This window comes from Gossypium hirsutum, chromosome D12, assembly GCF_007990345.1.
Source record: "Gossypium hirsutum isolate 1008001.06 chromosome D12, Gossypium_hirsutum_v2.1, whole genome shotgun sequence".
In the NCBI taxonomy this organism is placed as follows: Eukaryota; Viridiplantae; Streptophyta; class Magnoliopsida; order Malvales; family Malvaceae; genus Gossypium; species Gossypium hirsutum.
Genome location: NC_053448.1, coordinates 52,455,688 through 52,476,180, shown reverse-complemented (window position 1 = coordinate 52,476,180; position 20,493 = coordinate 52,455,688). Strand labels below are relative to the sequence as shown.

The window sequence follows — 20,493 nt, the reverse complement described above, 5'->3', positions numbered from 1 at the left end:
CCCCGAATGAAACCCTAGGGGTTTCCACGACTTGGCCGAACAGATGGAGGCCTCCAACGGCGACGCACTGTGAGGGATGGGTATTTCCAAAAGTCACTTTTGTTTGTCTTGGGTTACATTTTAGTCACTTATATTTGAAATGCTGCATTTTTGTCACTTACGTTATCATTTTGTTACAAAATGATCACTCTACAGTTAAGATCTGTTACATCCCAAAAGGCAATCCGACGGGACAATTAAAATGGGTTTTTAAATGCCAATGTGGATGTCCAGCTAGGATGAGAAAAGTTAATTTTTTTTAATGAAACTAGAATACAAAATTTTACCCTAAAACTCAATTTTCTCCAGTTTAAAAAGAAGCAATAGTTGAGTTTTCTTTGTTACCGTCAAAGAAGATAAGAGAAGAACAGAACTATGGAGAAGAAGAAGAAGAAGAAATGGACGCTCCAACCTCTATACCTGCTTGCTATTGTGGTTGCGCACAATACATAAATAAACAAAAATGAAGCATGTCTTTTTTTGTCTATCACATATACAGAAAAACATTAAAAGATGGATAATATTTTTGCAAAAAAAAAACCATAATATCTGAACCCAAAATCCAGGTAAAGAACAAAAAAACTCATTACTTAGGTAATCCATGCCTGGACCCTCGATCGAATCGATCATTTGTTCTTCTATTTTCAATAAAAAATTCAATCGATTGATGGAGCACACAATTTGGTTTCTACTGTTTCGATTCAACAAAGAAGATTATGAAAATAGATTATTTATTCAATCAAAACGGAAACGAAAACTAAGAGAAAAATGAGACCAAGAGTTTTTTTTTTCCAGTTCAAGGTTAGAAAATTCAATTAATTAAAAAATCAATTAATTTACTTGACTGAACATCCACGTTGGCATTCAAAAATCATTTTAACTGCCACACCGGACTGTTGTTTAGGAGGTAATAGATCTTAATGGCAGAGTGACCATTTCGTAACAAAACGATAACATAAGTGATTAAAATGTAACATTTCAAACATAAGTGACTAAAATGTAACATGAGGCAAACAAAAGTGACTATTTTGATCATTTATCCTAAAAAATTAATTTACTACAAATTTTAAAAAAAATTATCTATTATTATTAAATGGAAAAAAATCCCTTCCCCCCTTTTCTCTCTCTCTCTCATCCTCTTTATCTTTTTCTTTCCCTGGAGGAATAGAGTATGGAATGGGTAAACTGTTATAAATATGTGTGTTCAATAATTGATCGAGACTGATATTTGGTCGAAAGAAACTTGCTTAACATTGAAAATAGTCTAAAATGTAATGGGACTTTGTTATGGAACTATGCTTTGTTCTACATAACACAAACTTCAACAAACCCTGATGGCAACCACCCAACAAAAGGAACAAGAAAGAAAATGGAAGGAAAGTTACAAAATATAATAAAACTAAGAAGGTTTGAAATCTTCAACCCTCCTCTTATGACTGTGTCTATAGGTTGTAGTAGAACACGACTTTATGCAACAACATGGTGCCATTGAAACTAGATGCACATGTCAGCATCCCATGACGGCACAGTTATACACAAAACTGCTAGAGGGCTTTCTGCCAACCAAGTTCCATTCTAGTGGACCCTCCTTTGGGACCCAAGAGTTGATCTCAACAAACCCTGCACCTAAAACCCTAGGTCCTCCAATAACCATTAGTTGATCTCCGCATGCCTTAAATGTTATCCCCCACCCATCCATTGAGGCTATACGCTTAGGGAGTCGCCCTACTGTTACCCACAAGTTCTTCTCCTTGTCATATTTCTTCACTTACTTCAATACATGATCAGCTACATATAACACATCATTCACAGCTGCCAATAGAGGAGGTCCCTCGGCTATAAAAGGTTCTTTTGTTGATACAGCCCCCTCGTTTGTTGCAGGGTACATGTTAGGTATCTCACTCCAAGTCTTGGTCTTCAAATCATACACCTCTCCGGATGTTATTATCTTCAAATTCTCAACCCCAATGCCACCAATAACATAAAACTTCCCCTCCATGAACACCGCAGAACACATTCTTCTGGCCTTATTCATGCTTGGAACGGTCTCCCACTTGCCAGTTTCAGAATTATAACGCTCAGCTGAGCTCAAAATATTTCCACGCAAATCACAACCACCAGCTATAATTCCGATTTCACCCAGACTAGCAGATGCAAACAAGTACCTGGGTGTATGCATCCTTATCCCAGGTGTCCATGTGTGCGTTAAAATGCTATATTTATAAACAATAGGGTACATTATTTCTTTTCCAAAAATCAGAAGTTCGGTCCCAACAGCCAATGACTCATTATCAGAACACATGAAACATTCATTGGCCCTAATTTTAGGCATATGCATCCATCGACGATAGGTTGGATCAAAAGCCTCCCACTCCAGAAGGTTGCAGGAGAAGTAAACCCAATGTTCAACAATTCCCTTTTGTCGCCTCAACTTGTACAGCTCACCACTCCGTATAAGAGAGTGGAAACCCGTATTCAAAGTTGCAATGATGCCATAATCAGACCTTGAGCAACGGAGGAGACAGCTAATCGAGATGTCTCGCCCAAGCTGGTGGATCAGTAAACTTGATTCTGAATTGTCCCAAGCATAGCAGTGGTTTTCTCGTTGGCCAATTTGGGCAAGCCACATATCCTCTCTTTTTTCCTTCTTCTCGTCACCTTTGAGTACTTTGACACCCCTTTTCGCCATAAGATCTTCTATCTTCTTACTAATTCTAGCTTTGTGAGAGCACCAGAAACCTTCCCTTTTGTTCTTCATAATAATAATATGTAAAATTGATCAGTCACTACATGAAATATATATAGAGAGAGAGGGGGTGCGTGTGGTTTATATAGGAAATGCACCAATTCACATATCATAGAATTCCATAAAATTCAACAAAAATTATTATAAAATCCCTGTAGAAATCAATTACAGGAGAGTTGAAATACACTATTCATGAATTTAGAAGAAAAGGAATAGCACACTTCTATCAACCCAAACAAAGCAAAAAAAAATTATCACAAAAATAAATAAATAAATAATGCTTATCATCAAAAGCAACACTCATAACAAGAATAGTCTAGTAATCAAAACCAAGAATTAAGAATCAAACAATCTGATAACACTTACGACTTGATGCTCTTTACGAAGCAGAAATAACCTAAAAATTAAAATCTACACCTTTAATGAGAAATGATAATTATCCAAAAGATGTTATCTTTTTAATTCACTTCTATGAACACATATAAAGTTAAAAAACGGTGAGAAAAGGTCATCAAAAGTCAATCACATACCACAGTTTTTAACAATCAATAGTGAAAATCAAATCTAAATTTAGCTCCAAAATGTAACCAAGATAAATGATCTACCCTTCACCAAAATCAATACATTTCAAATAATAAAAAAAGGGTTTACTCTCATTTCATAGTAGATGTTGCCCTTAAAGAGAATTCCATAAAAACAAAAACAAAAAGAGAAAAGGAAAAGAAACCATTAGCTTTAACAATGGAAATGAGAAAGTTGAAAATGAATCCACAAACCAATATCATAAAAGAAACGAAAAAAAGGGGCCGAAGCTTTTAGCTATTCAGGGATCAAATTAACAAAACAAAAGCTCAATTTGCTTCAAGTTCTCTCTTTCTCTAGCTATAGTTTATATTCACTTAGAGAGTAAGAGAGACAGAGAACTTATAAAAAAATGGGTGAAAGACAAGTGAATTTATAACTAAAAGAAAAAATATTTAAAATTGTATTTTTTTTTAATTATTTTTAACAAGAAAGAAAAAGGAAGGAAAATGTGGGACCTACAACTTCTATGGAAGAGCATTGCAAAGGAAAACCAAACTACGAACCATGTTTTCCTCACGTGTTTAAAATTTCAGACCCTTCTTAGTCTTCACTGAAAAAATATAATTATTTGTATATTTTGTTCTGTATTTATATTTTTATAATTTTTTGTATTGTTTTTTAATTATATTGTATTTAAAATTATCAGATTTGTTTTTGCATGCATTTTTTTCTTTCATTTTTTTCTCACCAACCTTCCTTTTATGATATTTGTAATGATTAGTATTTTTTTTCAAACACAATTAATAGAGTTGCATATATATACACTTTAAGCACATATTTGTATAATTATCCTACAATGGGGATCGAATGTGGGTTCCACCTCTTTCGGGATTCATTAAATTGAATATCGATGGTGCTTGTAGTCCGGTTTCAAGTTTAGCCGCCTCGGCAATAGTGTCGAGAGATGAGTACAATAATTGGGTGTGTGGGATAGGTAGAAATATCGATAGGTAGAAATATCGATAGGTATGGTTTTGAGTAAGCGGAGGTATGGGTAATTTATGACGGTCTTATTATGGTGTGGGATGCTAAATGGAGAGATGTTGCAACGAATTGCGCACTTGCTATTAAAAGTATCAATGGTGGTTTGAGAGGGTATTTACATAGAGATTTGGTTCTAAGAATTCGAGAGCCATGTAGTCATGAATGGAGAATTAGTTTTGAGCAGATTCCAAGGGAGGTGAATTATGTCGCTCACTTGTTGGCTAGAATGATGAAGGATTTCCCGGTTGGCACCCAGATTTTCCATACAGCTCCCTCTTTGGTCCTTCATTAGTTGAGGATGGATAGCATGTTTGTGCTTTCAATCACTGCTACAAACTATTAGTTGAATAATCTATTTTCTTGTTACAAAAAAAATGTACCGTAATATGATGATTGAAGACCGTAGTTAAAAAATAAAAGGGTTTTTGTTCCCATTTGACCATAAAACCCTAGTATGTGCATTCCTTCCTCATTTTATTTTAATATATTTATATTAATTTTACGTTGGGTTTTAATTGAGTCAAACCAAATACATACTATACTATGAAGACAAATAAAAAAATCGAAAAAAAAAGAATTTCATCTAAATTACGGTTTCGATCGAATCACATTAAATGAACTTGTACTTCAAATTTTAACATAATTGTATACATTTTTTTTTGTTTTTTTTCTAGAATGATCGAACCTTGATTAATGGTTTTATGTTCTATTAATTATTTTGAGTAAATCAACTAGTACTTTTCTGATCGGATGTGAATAAAAATAGTTTTATTTTAACACATATATGTCAATACGCTTAATTGCATTTTAATCTTTTAATGTTCATCCTAATTAGGGCTTTGATCGAGTCAAATCAATATTATGGAAACAAACAAAGGAATATAATCGGTAAAGAAAGAATTTGATCTAAATTAAGATTTCGGTCAAATCATATTAAATGAATTTATAATTCAAATTAAATGAATTTATACTTCAAAAATTAATATAAATGTATCTATTTTTTTGTTATTTTTTAAAATGGTCGGATCCTCCATGACCATGAGGTCGGGGGTTTGATCTCTGCCCATGGGAATGGAGTACATTTCCTGGCCAGTCGTTTACCTCTTTGGAGAGCACCTGTGGTGAGAGTATTAGTCACCACTATTGGCGGTGGATACCCTGGTTTCGACAAAAAAAATGATCGAACCTTGGTTGATGTTTTTATATTCTATTAATTATTTTGATTGAAGAAATTAGTACTTTTCTAATCCAATATGAAAAAAAACCTTACTTTATATGTGGCAATTGAATTATTTTGAGATGGTGTTTCGATTTTGTGGAGGGACTAAAGGATGTTCAACAATTTTCATGGAGAGATAACCAAAAAAAACTCCATTAAAAAGGGTTATGGAAAATTTTTGGTTATCACGATCATGTTATAACTTTTATTCCAAGGAAATGTAGTATGAGAGGACAATGTTTTAGCTTTGTAAGGTTTCCCAAGTTTGCGGAAGGTCGTGGAGTCATCTCCAAGCTTAATGGGTATGTTATGTTTGGAAGCCAGGTCTTCACAAGAATGGCCAGATTTAATCAAATATCTTCCTTCTGAAGAAAATTTAAATCTCAAGAGAAGGGGTACGACCAAGGTCAAAGGGTGAACAAGGTGAAAAACGATAGAAGCAAGAAAGGTACTAAAAAGAAGCAAACACAGATGGAGAATAGTGAAAACTGAGAAGAATGGAAATGCCTTTAAGAAAAGTAAAGACTTTGATCAAAAGAAGCCTTTTTCGGAGCTTTAGGTTTGTAGTATTAAAGAGTGTTTGTAAGCTTTTTTATGTGATTGAATGGAATAACTGTATAGATCAAGAATTGGATCAAACCGAAAATAATCAAGGAAAAGCCAAAATTGTCGATTAGTCCCTAAGATTCAATTTGTTTGTTGTTTCAATCAAATAAGTTTATATGGTATTTTTTTATATAGGTTTTTGTACATTTGATTTGTAATTATATATGTGTTTCGTTGTGAATTGGTTCAAAAGGCTAGAATTGGACTAAATTGAAAAGAAATGTTAACATGTGCTAAAGATGCCCGTGTGAACGTAGTAAATGTTAGCATACGATTGGCATGCCAATAGAGTCTTGTGTGAACTTTGTAATTTGGTCATGTTTTGTACTCGGATTGTCTAAAGAGCTTTCATAAGCTCGATTAAGATTCAGAATTGATCGTTTAACATGATTTTGAATATGATAAACTCTTGGTTTCATGTATAAATGATTGTGTTGTCTGATTGATTATGGTTGTTCCAGAAACGAATGTAGCATTTCATAGCTTGGATCGTGTTGCAAGAATAACTGGTGGAAACAAAGTCTAGATTGACTCATCTTAAGGCAGAAATATTTGTATGACGATTACTTTATGGTAGTCATCCTACAAAATATGAGCTAGCTGAGAGGGGTTATTCCTCTTTGATTCTACGACTTGCACTTTCTATCATTCAAGTTCAGATTCAATTGATTACTTGTTTTTTGAGTGTGATGTTTCATGGAGGTTATTGCAAAAGTGTTGCGCTATTTGGAGTATTCATTTGGTCTTTCCAAAAAACCCAACTATATTTTTTTCAAAGTTGGCAACAAAATTTTCATTTCCAACGAACTAGGCATATTTGGAAAATGTCTTTCTTTGTTATTTCATAGTCTATTTGGATCAATCAAAACAAGATTGTCTTTAATACAAGAGTGGCACCAAAGGGGCAGGCAAGGTCCTTGGCCCCCCTTGGCTTGGTAAAATTTCTCTTTTAATCCTCTAAATTTGTAAACTTGACAATTAATTAAATGGTAAAAATCTCCTCCCAAAAAAATTAATCTTCACCTTCCAATAAAAAGTTTTTAGCTTCACCATTGCTTTAATGGTAAACATCTCGACATTCATTAGTTGTTTGGCATCTGTAAGATTAGATTGTGTTGGTGGAGTAAGACAATGTGGCCTTATGCAACACTTTTAGAGGAAAATATTTTTCACAATGATCGGATCTTGATTAATAATCTTATGTTCTATCAATTATTGAATAAAACCACTACTTTTTTATCAAATGTGAATAAAAAAACCTTTATCTTAACGTATATGCATGAAAAAGTTAACATAAACCCTCTTGACTTGGTTGACTTTATAATCTTGATCTTAATTAGGGTTTTGATCGTGTCAAGTTAGATACTATGAAAACAAATAAAGAAAACATAACCGACAAAAGGGGATTTGACTAAATTAAGGTTTTTGTGGAAGTATATTAAATGAATTTATTAAAAATTTGATATAATTATATCTATTATTTGCCGTCTTCCACAATGGTCGAATCTAGATTAATGTTCTTATGTTCTATGAATTATTTTGAATAAAGCAACTAGTACTTTATCGATTAAATATGAAAAAATCGTTTTATTTAACATATACGTCAATAAGTTAAAATAAGTTCCCATGACTTTATTAACTTATAACGGTTCAATGTCAATCATAATGAAAGTTTTAATCGAGTCAATTTAAATGCATACTATTTAAAACTAATGGCAAATATTTCCCCCTCTCTTCTTTCTCTCTTCTTTTCATAGAAAAACCCTAGCCGCTCAACTTTTTCAAATTCAATCTTTGCTTCATCGACGGTGTTGGCTTTTGGGTTGGTTGTTGATTGCAGTTTCTTCAATATCTTTTGTAGTTCTATTTTGCTTTTAATTTCAGCCCACATTATTGTAGTTTTGCCCACAGCTTTGTAGTTTTATTTTGTCCACACTGTTTTCTTTGAAAACAGATGTGGTTGTATTTTTACTTTCTATTTTAAGTCATGTTCTGGCATATATGTGAAGTTTGTCAATATAAGGGTGTTGCCAGAGCTTTTAAGATTTGTTCTCGAAATGCTTTATCATGATAGATCATAGTGATAATGATAGATCCGAGCTGATGAGGATAGGTCATCTGAGACCTGGCCTTTTGTGCATTACTGATATGGTGTGTCTTTTGGAAGTTTTTCTTGGTTGGAAGCTACTACGAAGGCTGCGAACTTAGAAATGGAGAGCAAATTGAATAAATGACCTTAAATCTTTGCATACTTACCCCTAATCGAATTGTTTTGGATTCAGAAGTGAAAGAAATCATTTTATCAACTAATAGCGGACAAATTGGAGTATTACCAAATCACGCGCCTATTGCCACAGCTATAGATACAGGTATTTTGAGAATACGTCTTAACGATCAATGGTTAACGATTGCTCTGATGGGTGGTTTTGCTAGAATGGACAACAATGAAATCACTATTTTAGTAAATGATGCGGAGAAGGGTAGTGACATTGATCCACAAGAAGTTCAGCAAGCTCTTGAAATAGCGGAAGCTAACTTGAGGAAAGCTGAAGGCAAGATACAAATAATTGAGGCAAATCTAGCTCTCAGACAGGCTAGGACACGTGTCGAGGCTATCAACGCGATTTCGTAACGAGTTGGTTAATTGAAAGAATTTCCGTAGAAACAGAATTTTCGTTTATACATCCCATTTTGATTATGTCGATTAAATAGAATCAAATACAATCAAAAGTAATTCATCGTCAAGTTGATTTTCGTCAAGTTGATTTGACGATGGCAAGGTTAGGGTGTAAATTTCAATAATTTGATCAAGTTGATGCAATTATTCCATTGTTGTAGTTACTATCAATTTGTCCTTCTCCTTTTTTGAAATTATTCAAAAAAAAAGGCATTTGTGTTAGCTTGTAATTATTTATTTATAATTTATACTATGTGTCATATCTTTGTATTATTATCATTCATGATTCCTATTAATAATAATATTTTTCTTTAAAAAATACATACTATTTAAAAAAGAAAAATATATAGTCGATATAAAAAATACATTCAAATTCGGGTTTTGATTTAATCAAATTAAATCAACTCATACTTCAAAAATAAAATTCAAATTGAACTCGTATTTTTTTTGTTAAATCACCTAAAATTGGATGGAAAAATTAGTGTTTTTTAATTTTATTACATAACATACATGTAGGTTGGCACGTATATGACACATTAGTATTTAATTAATTTTTAAAATATTTTAAAATTAAACTAAATAAATGAGATAATGATAAATTTTTTTAAGGGTAAACTACCAAAATAGTCACTTTTGTTTGGCTCATGTTACATTTTAGTCACTTATGTTTGAAATGTTACGTTTTAGTCACTTATGTTATCACGTTGTAACATTTTAGTCACTGAGCCGTTAGTTTCTGTTAACGGTGTAACAGTAAACTGATGTGGCACGTTAAATCATCATTTCAAACAAAAATTCTAGATTAATTTATACAATCGGTCCCCATATTTTTTCATTTGGAACAATTTAATTTTTTTCTTTTATTTTTTTAACTTTCTTTCTTTTCCATTCTCTTATGCTTCTCCCTTTGTTTTCCACCCTTCTCCATTTCTTTTAACGTAGTTTTTCTATGTTTTATTTTTTTGAACAAGTTAATTTTTTCGAGTGAGGCGAGCTTGTGGACTAGTTACAAATGGAAAACATAGAAAAACTATGTTAAAATAAATGAAGAAAGGAGGAAAATAGAGGGAGAAGCATATGAGAATGGGAAAAAAAAGGTAGAAGAACATAAAAGAAAATTTTTAAATTGTAGAAAATGAAAAAATATAGGGACCAATTGTAGAATTTAACCTAAAATTTGTTTGAAATGATGATTTAACGTGCCACACCAGCTTATCGTTACACCATCGTCGGCAATTAATGACTCAGTGACTAAAATGTTACAACACGATAACGTAAGTGACTAAAACGTAAAATTTCAAACAAAATTGACTAAAATGTAACCTAAGGCAAATAAAAGTGACTATCTTGGTAGTTTACTCTTTTTTTTAAATTAAAAATCTTTTGAGTAATATTGTGCGAGGAAAAAAAACCATCAAAATGGTGGAGCCCATGCTCTTGAAATGGCATAGGCAATACAGATGTGTTCAAATTTGAATTTTTTCTCTGGCTTTTTGCCTTTTTGTGTTTAATAAAAAGCATGAATCCTCTTAAAATTACTTACCAATTTAAGAGATTTTTATGCATTTGTTTTTAAATGAATTTTAAAATACAAAAAAGGTTAATTACCATATATACATCGTCTAACCATTGGTTAATATATTTATAAGAAGTTCCCCTTTCTCTCTCTTTTTATTTGGATAGACATTCATTTCTTTACTATCTTTTTCCCTTTCTCATTTATGTGAGATTCCCTCAGAAAGCTTCAAAAATCTTGCTCTAACCAATCTCCAAATATAGAGAATTTATTGTTCCTACCATTTCAGCTCTCTGTTCACACATGGGCTGAATTACACGTATCAAAATTTTTATTTTTATTTGATTTTTATATCATCATTTTATGTATATTTATTACATACACAAATAATTATAATCGTAATAAGTAATGTGTAGGTAATGGCTTTAACTCAAAATGATAAATTTACTTTACAAAATTTATGAAATTGTAAATTAATATACCAAAATTTTATAATTCATCTTTAGAATAAGAAAATTAGATAAATTAAACTTGAATTAGGTAAATTTTAGAATAAGATATTTGCAATTACAAACACAGTAGCTCCATACTATCATTTAAGAAATATAAATTTAAGAAAATATTATTTTTTATATTTTCTAAATTTTAATTTATTTTAACTTTGATTTGTTAAAATTTTCAGAATTTTTATATATTTTTAAAACTTTCAATTTGATTTTCACATTTTTCTTTCTTTTTTAATCTTTTACCTATTATTCACTTAATAATAACTTGGTTTTTGAGGTGACAGGTCTCCTTTTTATTGGGATTATTATGACAGTATCCAAAAAAAAATTCAGTAGCAATGCTGTACTACAAGAGCTAATTTTATATAAAAGGTTTTTTTAATAGGAATTATAAGTCAATTAACCGATTAATTTAATATACATCAAATGTAAATTATCATTCAAATAAGCCTCAAAATTATGTTACTTTTACATCAGTTTTTATACTTGACCTCACTTGTGGATGCTTAGCCACCATAATCTATTCTTGCTGCAACCTCACTTCGCTAGGAGCAACATTGTCACATTTTTTACATTATATTATAGAGTAGCATCACACACATTCTCTTACATTCTCTTGTAACACAAATTCTAGTTTTATATAATCCATAAATAAGAAAGGAGAATCCAATTCATTTACAAAGTAAATGCGTATATGACAAAAACAAAAAGCAACACTACAACTATATCTGTAGATGAATGAAATGCTTCTAGTTCAAAAAAGAAAAAAGGGGGAATGAAATGGTTTATCATATATGAACATCGTAGATATAATAAGAGGACGAGAATGTGAGAATCATGATAATATATTGACGGCCTGTGCCGCACGAGCAACCTTGATGAAGACATCCTCAAGAGTGGTGTCAGCCAAACCCCATGCGAACACTGTAAACCTGCTCTTTGCATTCTCAACTGCTTGGAATACATCTGCTATTCTCACCTCTTGCTTTGGCATCTCGAACTTCTGTGTTCCCGAGATTCGGTATATCTTGTTAGCATTTGGGGAGAGTTGTTGTACCATGTTCTCCACTTCTTCCTCGTTATTTGAAGATGTTGTTATAGTGAATATGTAAGATCCTCCATATCTGCCCTTCAGCTGCCATACACACCAATCATAGGTTAACAAAGCTTTTCTCACATCAAACACCCAAACAAACATTAGAAGAAAGTGTTTGGAAAAAATACAAGATTAAATAGATATCTTAAAGATAATAGAATAGAAATTCTGCAGATAAGAGGCTCAAAAGCTCTGGTCTATGGATAGGGTTTGTAACACGCTACCGTGTAAAAGATGAGAGGAATGAAAGTTTTATCAAGTTGAGAAAATTACTATTAGAGCCAAACTAACCTCTTTTGCATTTCCTATGCACTGTAAGGCGCCATCTACAAAAATTCCTAATCGATCACATAGCACCTCTGCCTCTTCCATTGAGTGCGCTGCAAACATTCAGATAATATTTGTTGGTATCTAAGGGCCAATGCTTCTCGCCTTCTATTATCAATAATCTTTTTAAATGAAGTGCAAAAGAGAGAGAGCAAAGCATGCAAAAAGGTTAAAATCAAGAATGGTGAATCAAGAGTGGCAGTGCAGAGAGAAAGAGAGAGAGAGAGATACTGGTGAGAATAATTGCCCTGTCTCGTTTTGCCTGTTTCACAACACTCCACAGACTATTTCTTGAAGCTGGATCAAGACCGGTACTGGGTTCATCCATAAAGACAACCTATTTGCAAAATCTCAAATGATTAAAGCTATGAACAGCACCCCAGGATATAAGTTTAGTAATGTCTTACATAGAAATGTAGAGTGAACCATTTTACCTTAGGATCCCCAATCAGTGAAATGGCAACGCTGAGCCTCCTCTTCATACCTCCACTGTATTTGCCCGCATGTTTGTCTGCAACCCCTCCATGAAATAGGTTGACACTCTTAAGAGAGTCTTCCACTGCCTGAGACAATTGCATGGGAATGAGCAAAAATAGAATCCAAATATTTTACATGACGATAAACTACATCGCCTCAACCTAGCTTTCTATGAAGATCCACCATCCGCCCTTAATATTTGAATATTAAAAGACAAAACGGAAGTCTGATAGAAGGGCCTCTAGACTTTAGATTTATAATTAAATAATATTTATGAGCATCAACTTCTCCAAGTAAAATCCATAACAAGCTCAGAACATAGGTAATCTTGACTTACTTGATTTAATGCAGAACCTTTGAGGTTCTTCAGTCTCCCATAAAATAGCAAGTGCTCCCTCCCAGTTAAAGTTTCCCAGAGCAGGCTAATTTACAAATAACAAAATAAGAAATCTTTCAACATGGAAAACAATGTGTTTCTTGGCAAAAGGAAACAATTATATCATACTCATGCTGTGGGCAGACACCCATGCTTGTATAGATTGTATCCATAGAAGTCAGTATATCCAAACCCTGAAGATATGCTGTCCCTGAGGTTGGTTTTGTGAGCCCAATCATCTGTCCACAGAATAACACATCAATCTTGCATAGTTTTTAACAGCTAAACCTGATTCTATCTTTATTAAGATACAGGCAGGAGTAAGACGAAAGTAATCCCAACATAGGGAACAAAATGGCTAAAATTACTACTGGGAAAACAAACTAGATCCTAACATGGAAGATTTCACTTGCAGCCCCTCACGTCACAGAAAATGCATACAAGTCTGCTAAGTGCATAAAAGAACCATACTTTCAAATTAGAGAGAGAAAAAAAAATCATACATTACCATATTAATTAAAGAAGTCTTGCCAGCACCATTGGGTCCAAGCATGCCAAAACACTCCCCTCTAGGCAAAGCAAGAGACAATCCTCTCACAGCAATTTTTGCAGGATTTCCATCCCTTGCTGGATATATCTTTTTGAGGTTGTCACAAATGATGGGATAACTTGTAGTTGATTCAAGTAGCAACTGTTCAACTTTCTCTCGCTGGAAACAAAAATATAAAAGAAAATATTATTACACAAATGAGTTATTCATATCACATTGAGCTACAAACACAATACTTTGAAAGATAAATACTAAGCTACAGTTGTACACTACTCAATGCATAAAAAGTTGTTTTAATTGGCAATGGACCTAGTTGAGTTAAGATAATGGCATAAAAGTTAGAAAGATGCTGTTAGAGATGCACATCTGAAGAAAACTACTAATACTAAAGTTGGAAGAGGTGGAACATGAAGTCTGAACTGGACATTCTCTGCTCCATTAAGGCATAAACAAGAAACAGCCACCCTTCTATCACATAGACCAACTAATGAAAGAAGCAAAGCCATTCAAGGATGGAAAATTAGTGAGAAAATGAAATTCATGCTTCTTTAGAAAGATTTGAATGATCAAACCGTTTTCGGTTCTACCATAAGAAATAATCATGTTAATAGAATCCACCTGTCAGTGAGTGAAAGGCTAGTCTTTTGGAAGACTACGAAAATTAAGGGAATAGTGGTCACTGAGCCTTTCAAAGAAATCTACCCTTAAATGAGAAGATGCATTCTACAGAGCCAAAGAATCGGAAATATATTACCTCCTGATTAACATCATCTTTATCCATCTGAACAAAAACTTTTGATCCCTGTCTTTGTAGACTAGAACTCCTAAAAGATGATGCAGGCTTTCTACGGAATCTTTGCAAGAAAAACAGAGGGCTCTTCCCGGCACCCGAAGATGAAACCTGATCCACATAATACGCTACAAATAGAACAACAAACCACTCAACAAGAATGATAATCATGACCTCACTCATCCCATTAGAGCTATCACTCAAATCCCCCCACCGCATCCCATGTGTGCCCATATAATTTCCTTGGAAAGAATATTCTCCAAACTCATATAATCCCCGATACAAAGCAAATCCAGGAAATAACTCCATTACAATAAGCCAGCCTCCTACAAAATCAAAAAAATGAGTCTCGTAGTAAGTATGGAGAAAGGTACAAGTGAAGATGGTCAGTTTAAATGAATAATAATGAATCTTTAGAGATTGAAAGAATTAAATGAATAATAATGAATCTTCGGAGATTGAAAGAATATACTTCCAGAAATGTGTCACAACTATTCTAAGTTTATAGAAGCCAAATTTATTATTACTACAGCCTCTGGGTTAGAATTCATTTCTCAATTCCTTACTAATCACTATTTCCCAGTTCCCACCATTCAATAAGTCAAAAGAAGCAATTGACTCTCAGAAGCATGAGTAAGAATAGTAGGATGAGGTGATTCAAACATTTATAAAAGGAACAGTCTCTGCCAACAAAATTAAATGCCAAAATATGCTTCAGGCCGCAAAAGATATTAGCTTCTTTAAAGCATCATCTAATCAAGATATTAGTTTCATTAACAAATAATTCAAGCATACAAAATAAAGATAACAAATTGCATTTTTATAATTCCTTAACAGTTAAACTTACTGGGAAATGAGTCATCTTCAAGGAAGGGCTGGAAGAGAAAGCCTCCTAAAAGTCCCGTTCCAAAGACAAATATGTATCCAACAACTGCAACCATTGACAAGTATTTACGAGAAATAAGTCAGTTAACTAATGTTTAAAAGAGTAGACTTTTGCCAACTAAGAGGAGTGAATCAAAGAGCTAAGATAGACCTGAAGCAGTCTTAACATTTGAAAACATTGCAGCTACAAGGAAGGCCAGGGAAATTTGCAGATTTATGTAGAGGAAGTAAAACACAAACTGGATGCTATAATCATTTAGTGTGAAAAATTTCAACCCTGGAAGGAAATCAAACACATTAAAAGAGAAGCTTGAAGTAAAGATATTAAAGAGCAGTTAACTGATTAGATTAGTACCAATGACGGAGCCAAATATCACAAAACATAACATGTACAGCAAAGAGATGACAAGAAAATAAGCATAAGATATCATCCAATAAGGTCCATCTCCAAGCCCGTGCATTTTCATCATAACTCGCAATTTTTGCTGTTTCTCGTAGACCAGTGAAGCCAACACCACCTACATTGAAAACCAGAATGTTAAGGCAAATATAGAACAATATATTATAAACTGTCAAGATATTAACAGAAAGAGATCATAACTAACAGTTGAGAATGACTCAGGAAAATAAAATTGTAACCATGACCTTGGATCAGATTTTCCATATAATAAGTTTGCTCATAGGTTTACGAGGCAATGCAGAAAGCCGACAACTAAGACATAGATTCGTTATCCAAACATCATAAGAGTAAAGTGAAAAGGAAGGAATATTGCAGGAAGAGTTGCACGGTTAAATTTTGCTTACTGGGCCTATGCCATTACTTGAAGAACAGTGGAGCAGTGACAAATGACAATAGTTGTCCATGTCAATTTGCGATAACCTCTCATATCATCTCTTTATATAACAACACTAAAAAAGTATTCCCTTGGCCCTTCGTGAGAATATTGTGCATTGTTCATAACTAACCCCGATTTTTATCTAAAAAATCTCCCTGGCATGAATTAGAAATTAAATCTGATTGTAGAACTTTTACTATCAAATAAATGTTACCAAACTGTGATAATTTTGATAATGATCAATAGGAGTAATAATGTTAAAATTGTGCAACCATACATAAGGACGAATACCAATGAAAAAGAGATAAATACTTACGGGGAACAGTTGTAAAACAACCCATGTAAAGAAGAGTGTTCCCAGAAGAGATGACAAATCAATTCTGAGTTCTGTTTCAGGTTTTGGCATTTCTTTGACAAAATCTAGTAGCATTTTTGTAGCAGGCCCTTGCAAAAACTGAAGGTAGGCATTGGATACCTGTAAATATGACATTAGCAAATATCAGTATTCACTAGCTTTTGATCAAAAAGCAACTACCATATAAATTTGTGGAATAAAGAGAAAGGTAGCAAGAAATAAGAAATAAATTTATAAAAGGGCAAAGCACATTAGTAATGCAAATTGTATAACATATTTGGACCATTGAGGCAGCCCTATCCCTTAGAGTCACTGCCTAAACCAAAATGCAATGTGCATAGATAGAATATATAGTATAGCCAAAAAACTCAAATATGATGGGTAAGGTTTCTATTTGTACCTAAAAGGAACACCATAAGCCAATTAAAATGATTCAAGATTTTAAGTAAAAAAACAATTGTCATATTTTGCTGCAAAAACAGAACAACTAGTCTCCAGAAAAATGGACTGGAAAAGACTAAAATAGAGACAATGAACCATTGGTTTCTCAACCATATTCCCATTAACAACTGTTTGGGGAGCACAGTTGAAGAAGTAGAGTACAGAACTGAGATTTTAAAGCCTCTCGCTCATAGTTTCCTAAATCCTAACTGCTTAGTCAAAACAAATTTGTCCTGCTAACATATTTCCTGCTGTCAAATGTTGATATATAAATCGCAACAACCTTATGAACCAAAACCGGAAAGAGATGATGAGCTTACAAGAGATAACACCAGTCTGCTTGAGAAATCAAACCAGAAAGAAATCAACGTATATTTTAGAATGGTTCTCATAGATGCCTCTTTTTCCTTATAACTTTTTTGTTCAATCCATTAAGTAAAACTGATGAGCAAGATTTGACTCCAAGACATTCACGCCCTCCTTTCTTTAGAAAACTAGAGAATGATATTTTGTCAACCATTTTAAATAGTATATGAGAGTCTAAAATTAATCCCAGGTATAAGATTAGTACTGCCAAAGAATCAGGCAAGGAGGAAAGCTGACTTTAGCTAATTCAAATATATACCAGATTGACAGATCGTGGAATCCGCAACAATGCCATAGAACTACCAGTTGAGTAATTCCTATAGGTAGAATTGTACCAGACGCTCACATTAAAATTATTGCCATCTGAATTCAAGAAATCATATGCTGTGGAAAAGATAAATTTGTCAGTATTTTTCTCTACCACACATGATTCTATGTAAATTAGGTAAAACAATAGCAACAACACAATTTAAGCTAGACTAACCTGAAACAAACTCATTTATCTTCTCTTCTGAGTTCCCTTTTCTGTAACCTCTATACAGCTCATTGTTCACCTGGGAAGAACTATTGCGCCATAGGTATAAAGCTTGAACACATCGTAGCTCTACATCCACAGAAAATTAAAGAAGTAAGCATAGAATCACCATCTTCCTGAAATCAAATTTTAATGCAACATTGTAATTTTTCTTTAGAGAAAGGTAATATTGTATGGAAGGACCATTAATCAACTTTGGGTGAGTTCCTGCATTGAATTTCTAACATAAATGAGCTAATCTAAGGCATTAGGTTTACAAAGTGCTCTACTTTGAGATTGTTTCTGAGTTTTACTGACTATCTCAAAAATAATAAAGAATCAGGCCAGAGAAGTTCAACAAGCAGAGTTTGACCCTATGAGACCTCAAAGGCAATAAGATCCGTCAATGTGTTTTCCAAAAACAATATATATGTAAGTAGCATAAAGGAGCCTTAATGTTAGATAGATTCATGCAAGTCAAAAATCTACCTACTAGTGCAACAAACTTGTACTTGGCAAAATAAACAAGAATATGAAAAGTGCAACAGCCATATAAGTTTACAATACAAAGGATTGAAGGAACTTCAAATTAATATATTTTCCAACAAATATTTCTTGTCCTTATATGATCATGCCTAATATTCTTGAAAATTTCCATTGTTGCATTTCAACTAGTCTATTCATGCAGTCTCATTCTTATAACAAGAATGTCAGTGGCATATACCTTTTTCCCTGGCTATAGATGATTGGTTGATTAGAACAGAAACTGTTGAGTTTGATGTGCATTGACTTTGAACGTTATAGAGGGGAAGTGCTTGAACAATAGCGGGTTCGAGGTAATTGTAACCCTCGGGATATGTTGCTGTACCCTGAAACATTTTGAGAAGACAAATTATAAACCAAAAGATGGGAAGCAGTATTATGACATCAGATTCTAAATCATCACCAAAATCAGAAACTATGTCTATATATATATGTGGAAAAAGAAAGGAACAAAAAGGAGATCTACTTACCAGGACATTGCTGGACACACTGCTTGCAAAATCAGAGGAATTGATATTCAAAGAAGTTGAGAACATGGTCTGCGTCAAAACTACCAAAGCCAGAAAAAGCAAGTTTTAATCTGATGTGGTTTCATCTTTCACTGCAGCAATTAGTTTAAAGCCAAAGAAACTTGAATTTTAAAACAAGGGATGAGAAATAAGATGCATACTTTGACTAAGCGTTTGATTATACCCCGTGAAAAATGAAATTGCAGGACAAGTCCCCGTACTTCTGCAAGACTCATTTGGGAAGTCTGCAGCCATATTTGAATCAGATCTAACTGCACGATATTGGGGACCTGGTACTTGTAATAGTGCAGGCCATTCCGGGGGATCGGGAATAGGACAAGTTGCTACTTGATCTACTGTCGAGTACTCTATCCCACATTCTCTCCTCTGGCAATTACCATTTGCGTTTCTTTCAACACAGATACATCCACAACGATTGTCCGCATTATCTAGTGAACTGTCCAACACTTGTTGCACCACAACAAACAGAATACAGAAAAATAACGGGAAGGAAATCAGCCGAATGTTTGCCCCTATGTTCCTTTTCTGCAAAACACCGTAATATATAAATAACAAAACCTTTTCAAGGAAAAAATTTTATTAAGGGGAAAATATCAAAGATCATCCCACCTAGTAAACCAATCATCAACAACTGAAATAAGCAATCGCAACAAGAAATACAAAGCAGAACCAGGCAAAAAAAAAAAGAAACTCTAACCCAGTATTGCTTTTCATTTTCCAAGTTGAACTTTACTAAAAAAATCCGGAATTTTCACAACAAAACTAAGATATCTTTTAGGAGGATAAAATGAATGGAAAAAAGGTGAGAAATGGAATGAGATGGACCTGGAAAGTTAAGTTCTTTCTGAGAAGAGCGTTGGCCTGCGTCCAGAAACTGGCTGGACCCAGTGTTGGACGCTGATCCGCCATTGATACAACTTTGCTTAGACGAAAATCAAGTTGTAAAATTCAGAGAAAATTAAGAGTTTAAAGTCTTCGGGTATGGTTTTATAGGAGGGAAAGGGAGCTGTTTTTCTCAGCTGTTTCGTACTTTGCTTTCCGGACTGCTGCTTATTTATTAAATAAAGGAATAAACCGGTCTGAAATCTGAATTCTTCTTTCCCATACTTGTACTACTCTAGGAGATTTTCAGATTTCCCCGCGATTTTCAAACCTTGTTGCCTATATTATTATTATTCCACTCTTCAAGTCTTGAGGCGTTTCGGCTCTTTGGCCCTCTGCTTCCAATATACCCCCAGTTCTTAGCAGAAATAGCGGAAACGCCCTTGGGGACCAAACATATGTTATTTTATTATAATAAAAATTTATTATTACTTTTAACTCTCTCTTTTTTTAATTTATATGAATTTCCCTAAAAAGTAATTTGCTTACCCTACTTTAGATTATTTATTTGCCTCTTGTTTTACATTTCATGAATGAATGATTCAAAATTCGAATCGAAATTAACAAAAACAATTTTTAGATTTCTTGCTGATATATTATTTTTATTTTTATTTATTTTCTTGGTGCAATTATCATTATCTATTGAT

General features: G+C 33.4%; 2 protein-coding genes and 1 pseudogene across 2 annotated transcripts; 1 reads left to right on the top strand and 2 right to left on the bottom strand.

Annotated features, from left to right (window-relative positions):
- Positions 1–1,292: 1,292 nt before the first annotated feature.
- On the bottom strand, positions 1,293–3,662 carry LOC107947613 (F-box/kelch-repeat protein At1g74510-like; annotated as a pseudogene).
- Positions 3,663–8,409: 4,747 nt separating this feature from the next.
- LOC121224220 (ATP synthase epsilon chain, chloroplastic) lies at positions 8,410–8,811 on the top strand. Its single transcript, XM_041107070.1, has one exon. It carries the CDS (start codon positions 8,410–8,412, stop codon positions 8,809–8,811), a length of 402 nt encoding a protein of 133 aa, XP_040963004.1.
- A 2,686-nt stretch (positions 8,812–11,497) lies between these two features.
- Positions 11,498–20,133, bottom strand: LOC107946504 (ABC transporter A family member 7). Its single transcript, XM_016880868.2, has 18 exons — positions 19,790–20,133; positions 19,105–19,489; positions 18,905–18,984; positions 18,616–18,760; positions 17,862–17,981; positions 17,637–17,761; positions 16,532–16,690; positions 15,735–15,897; positions 15,531–15,656; positions 15,342–15,425; positions 14,459–14,820; positions 13,663–13,863; positions 13,284–13,393; positions 13,116–13,200; positions 12,736–12,864; positions 12,533–12,638; positions 12,266–12,354; positions 11,498–12,013 (listed from the first exon to the last, which is right to left on the bottom strand). The coding sequence occupies exons 1-18, from the start codon at positions 19,871–19,873 to the stop codon at positions 11,714–11,716; spliced, it is 2,853 nt and encodes a 950-aa protein (XP_016736357.1). The 5' UTR covers positions 19,874–20,133; the 3' UTR covers positions 11,498–11,713.
- Positions 20,134–20,493: the final 360 nt, after the last annotated feature.

Bases quoted from the DNA above. Each gene is read 5' to 3' on its own strand.
- LOC107946504 (XM_016880868.2), bottom strand. From the start codon at position 19,873: ATGGCGGATCAGCGTCCAACACTGGGTCCAGCCAGTTTCTGGACGCAG. The intron at 19,490-19,789 runs GTCCATCTCATT...GGTGTTTTGCAG, and splicing joins GAAAGAACTTAACTTTCCAG to AAAAGGAACATAGGGGCAAA. The intron at 13,864-14,458 runs GTAATATATTTC...TTTTGTTTCCAG, and splicing joins AAGATGATGTTAATCAGGAG to CGAGAGAAAGTTGAACAGTT.
- LOC121224220 (XM_041107070.1), top strand. From the start codon at position 8,410: ATGACCTTAAATCTTTGCATACTTACCCCTAATCGAATTGTTTTGGAT.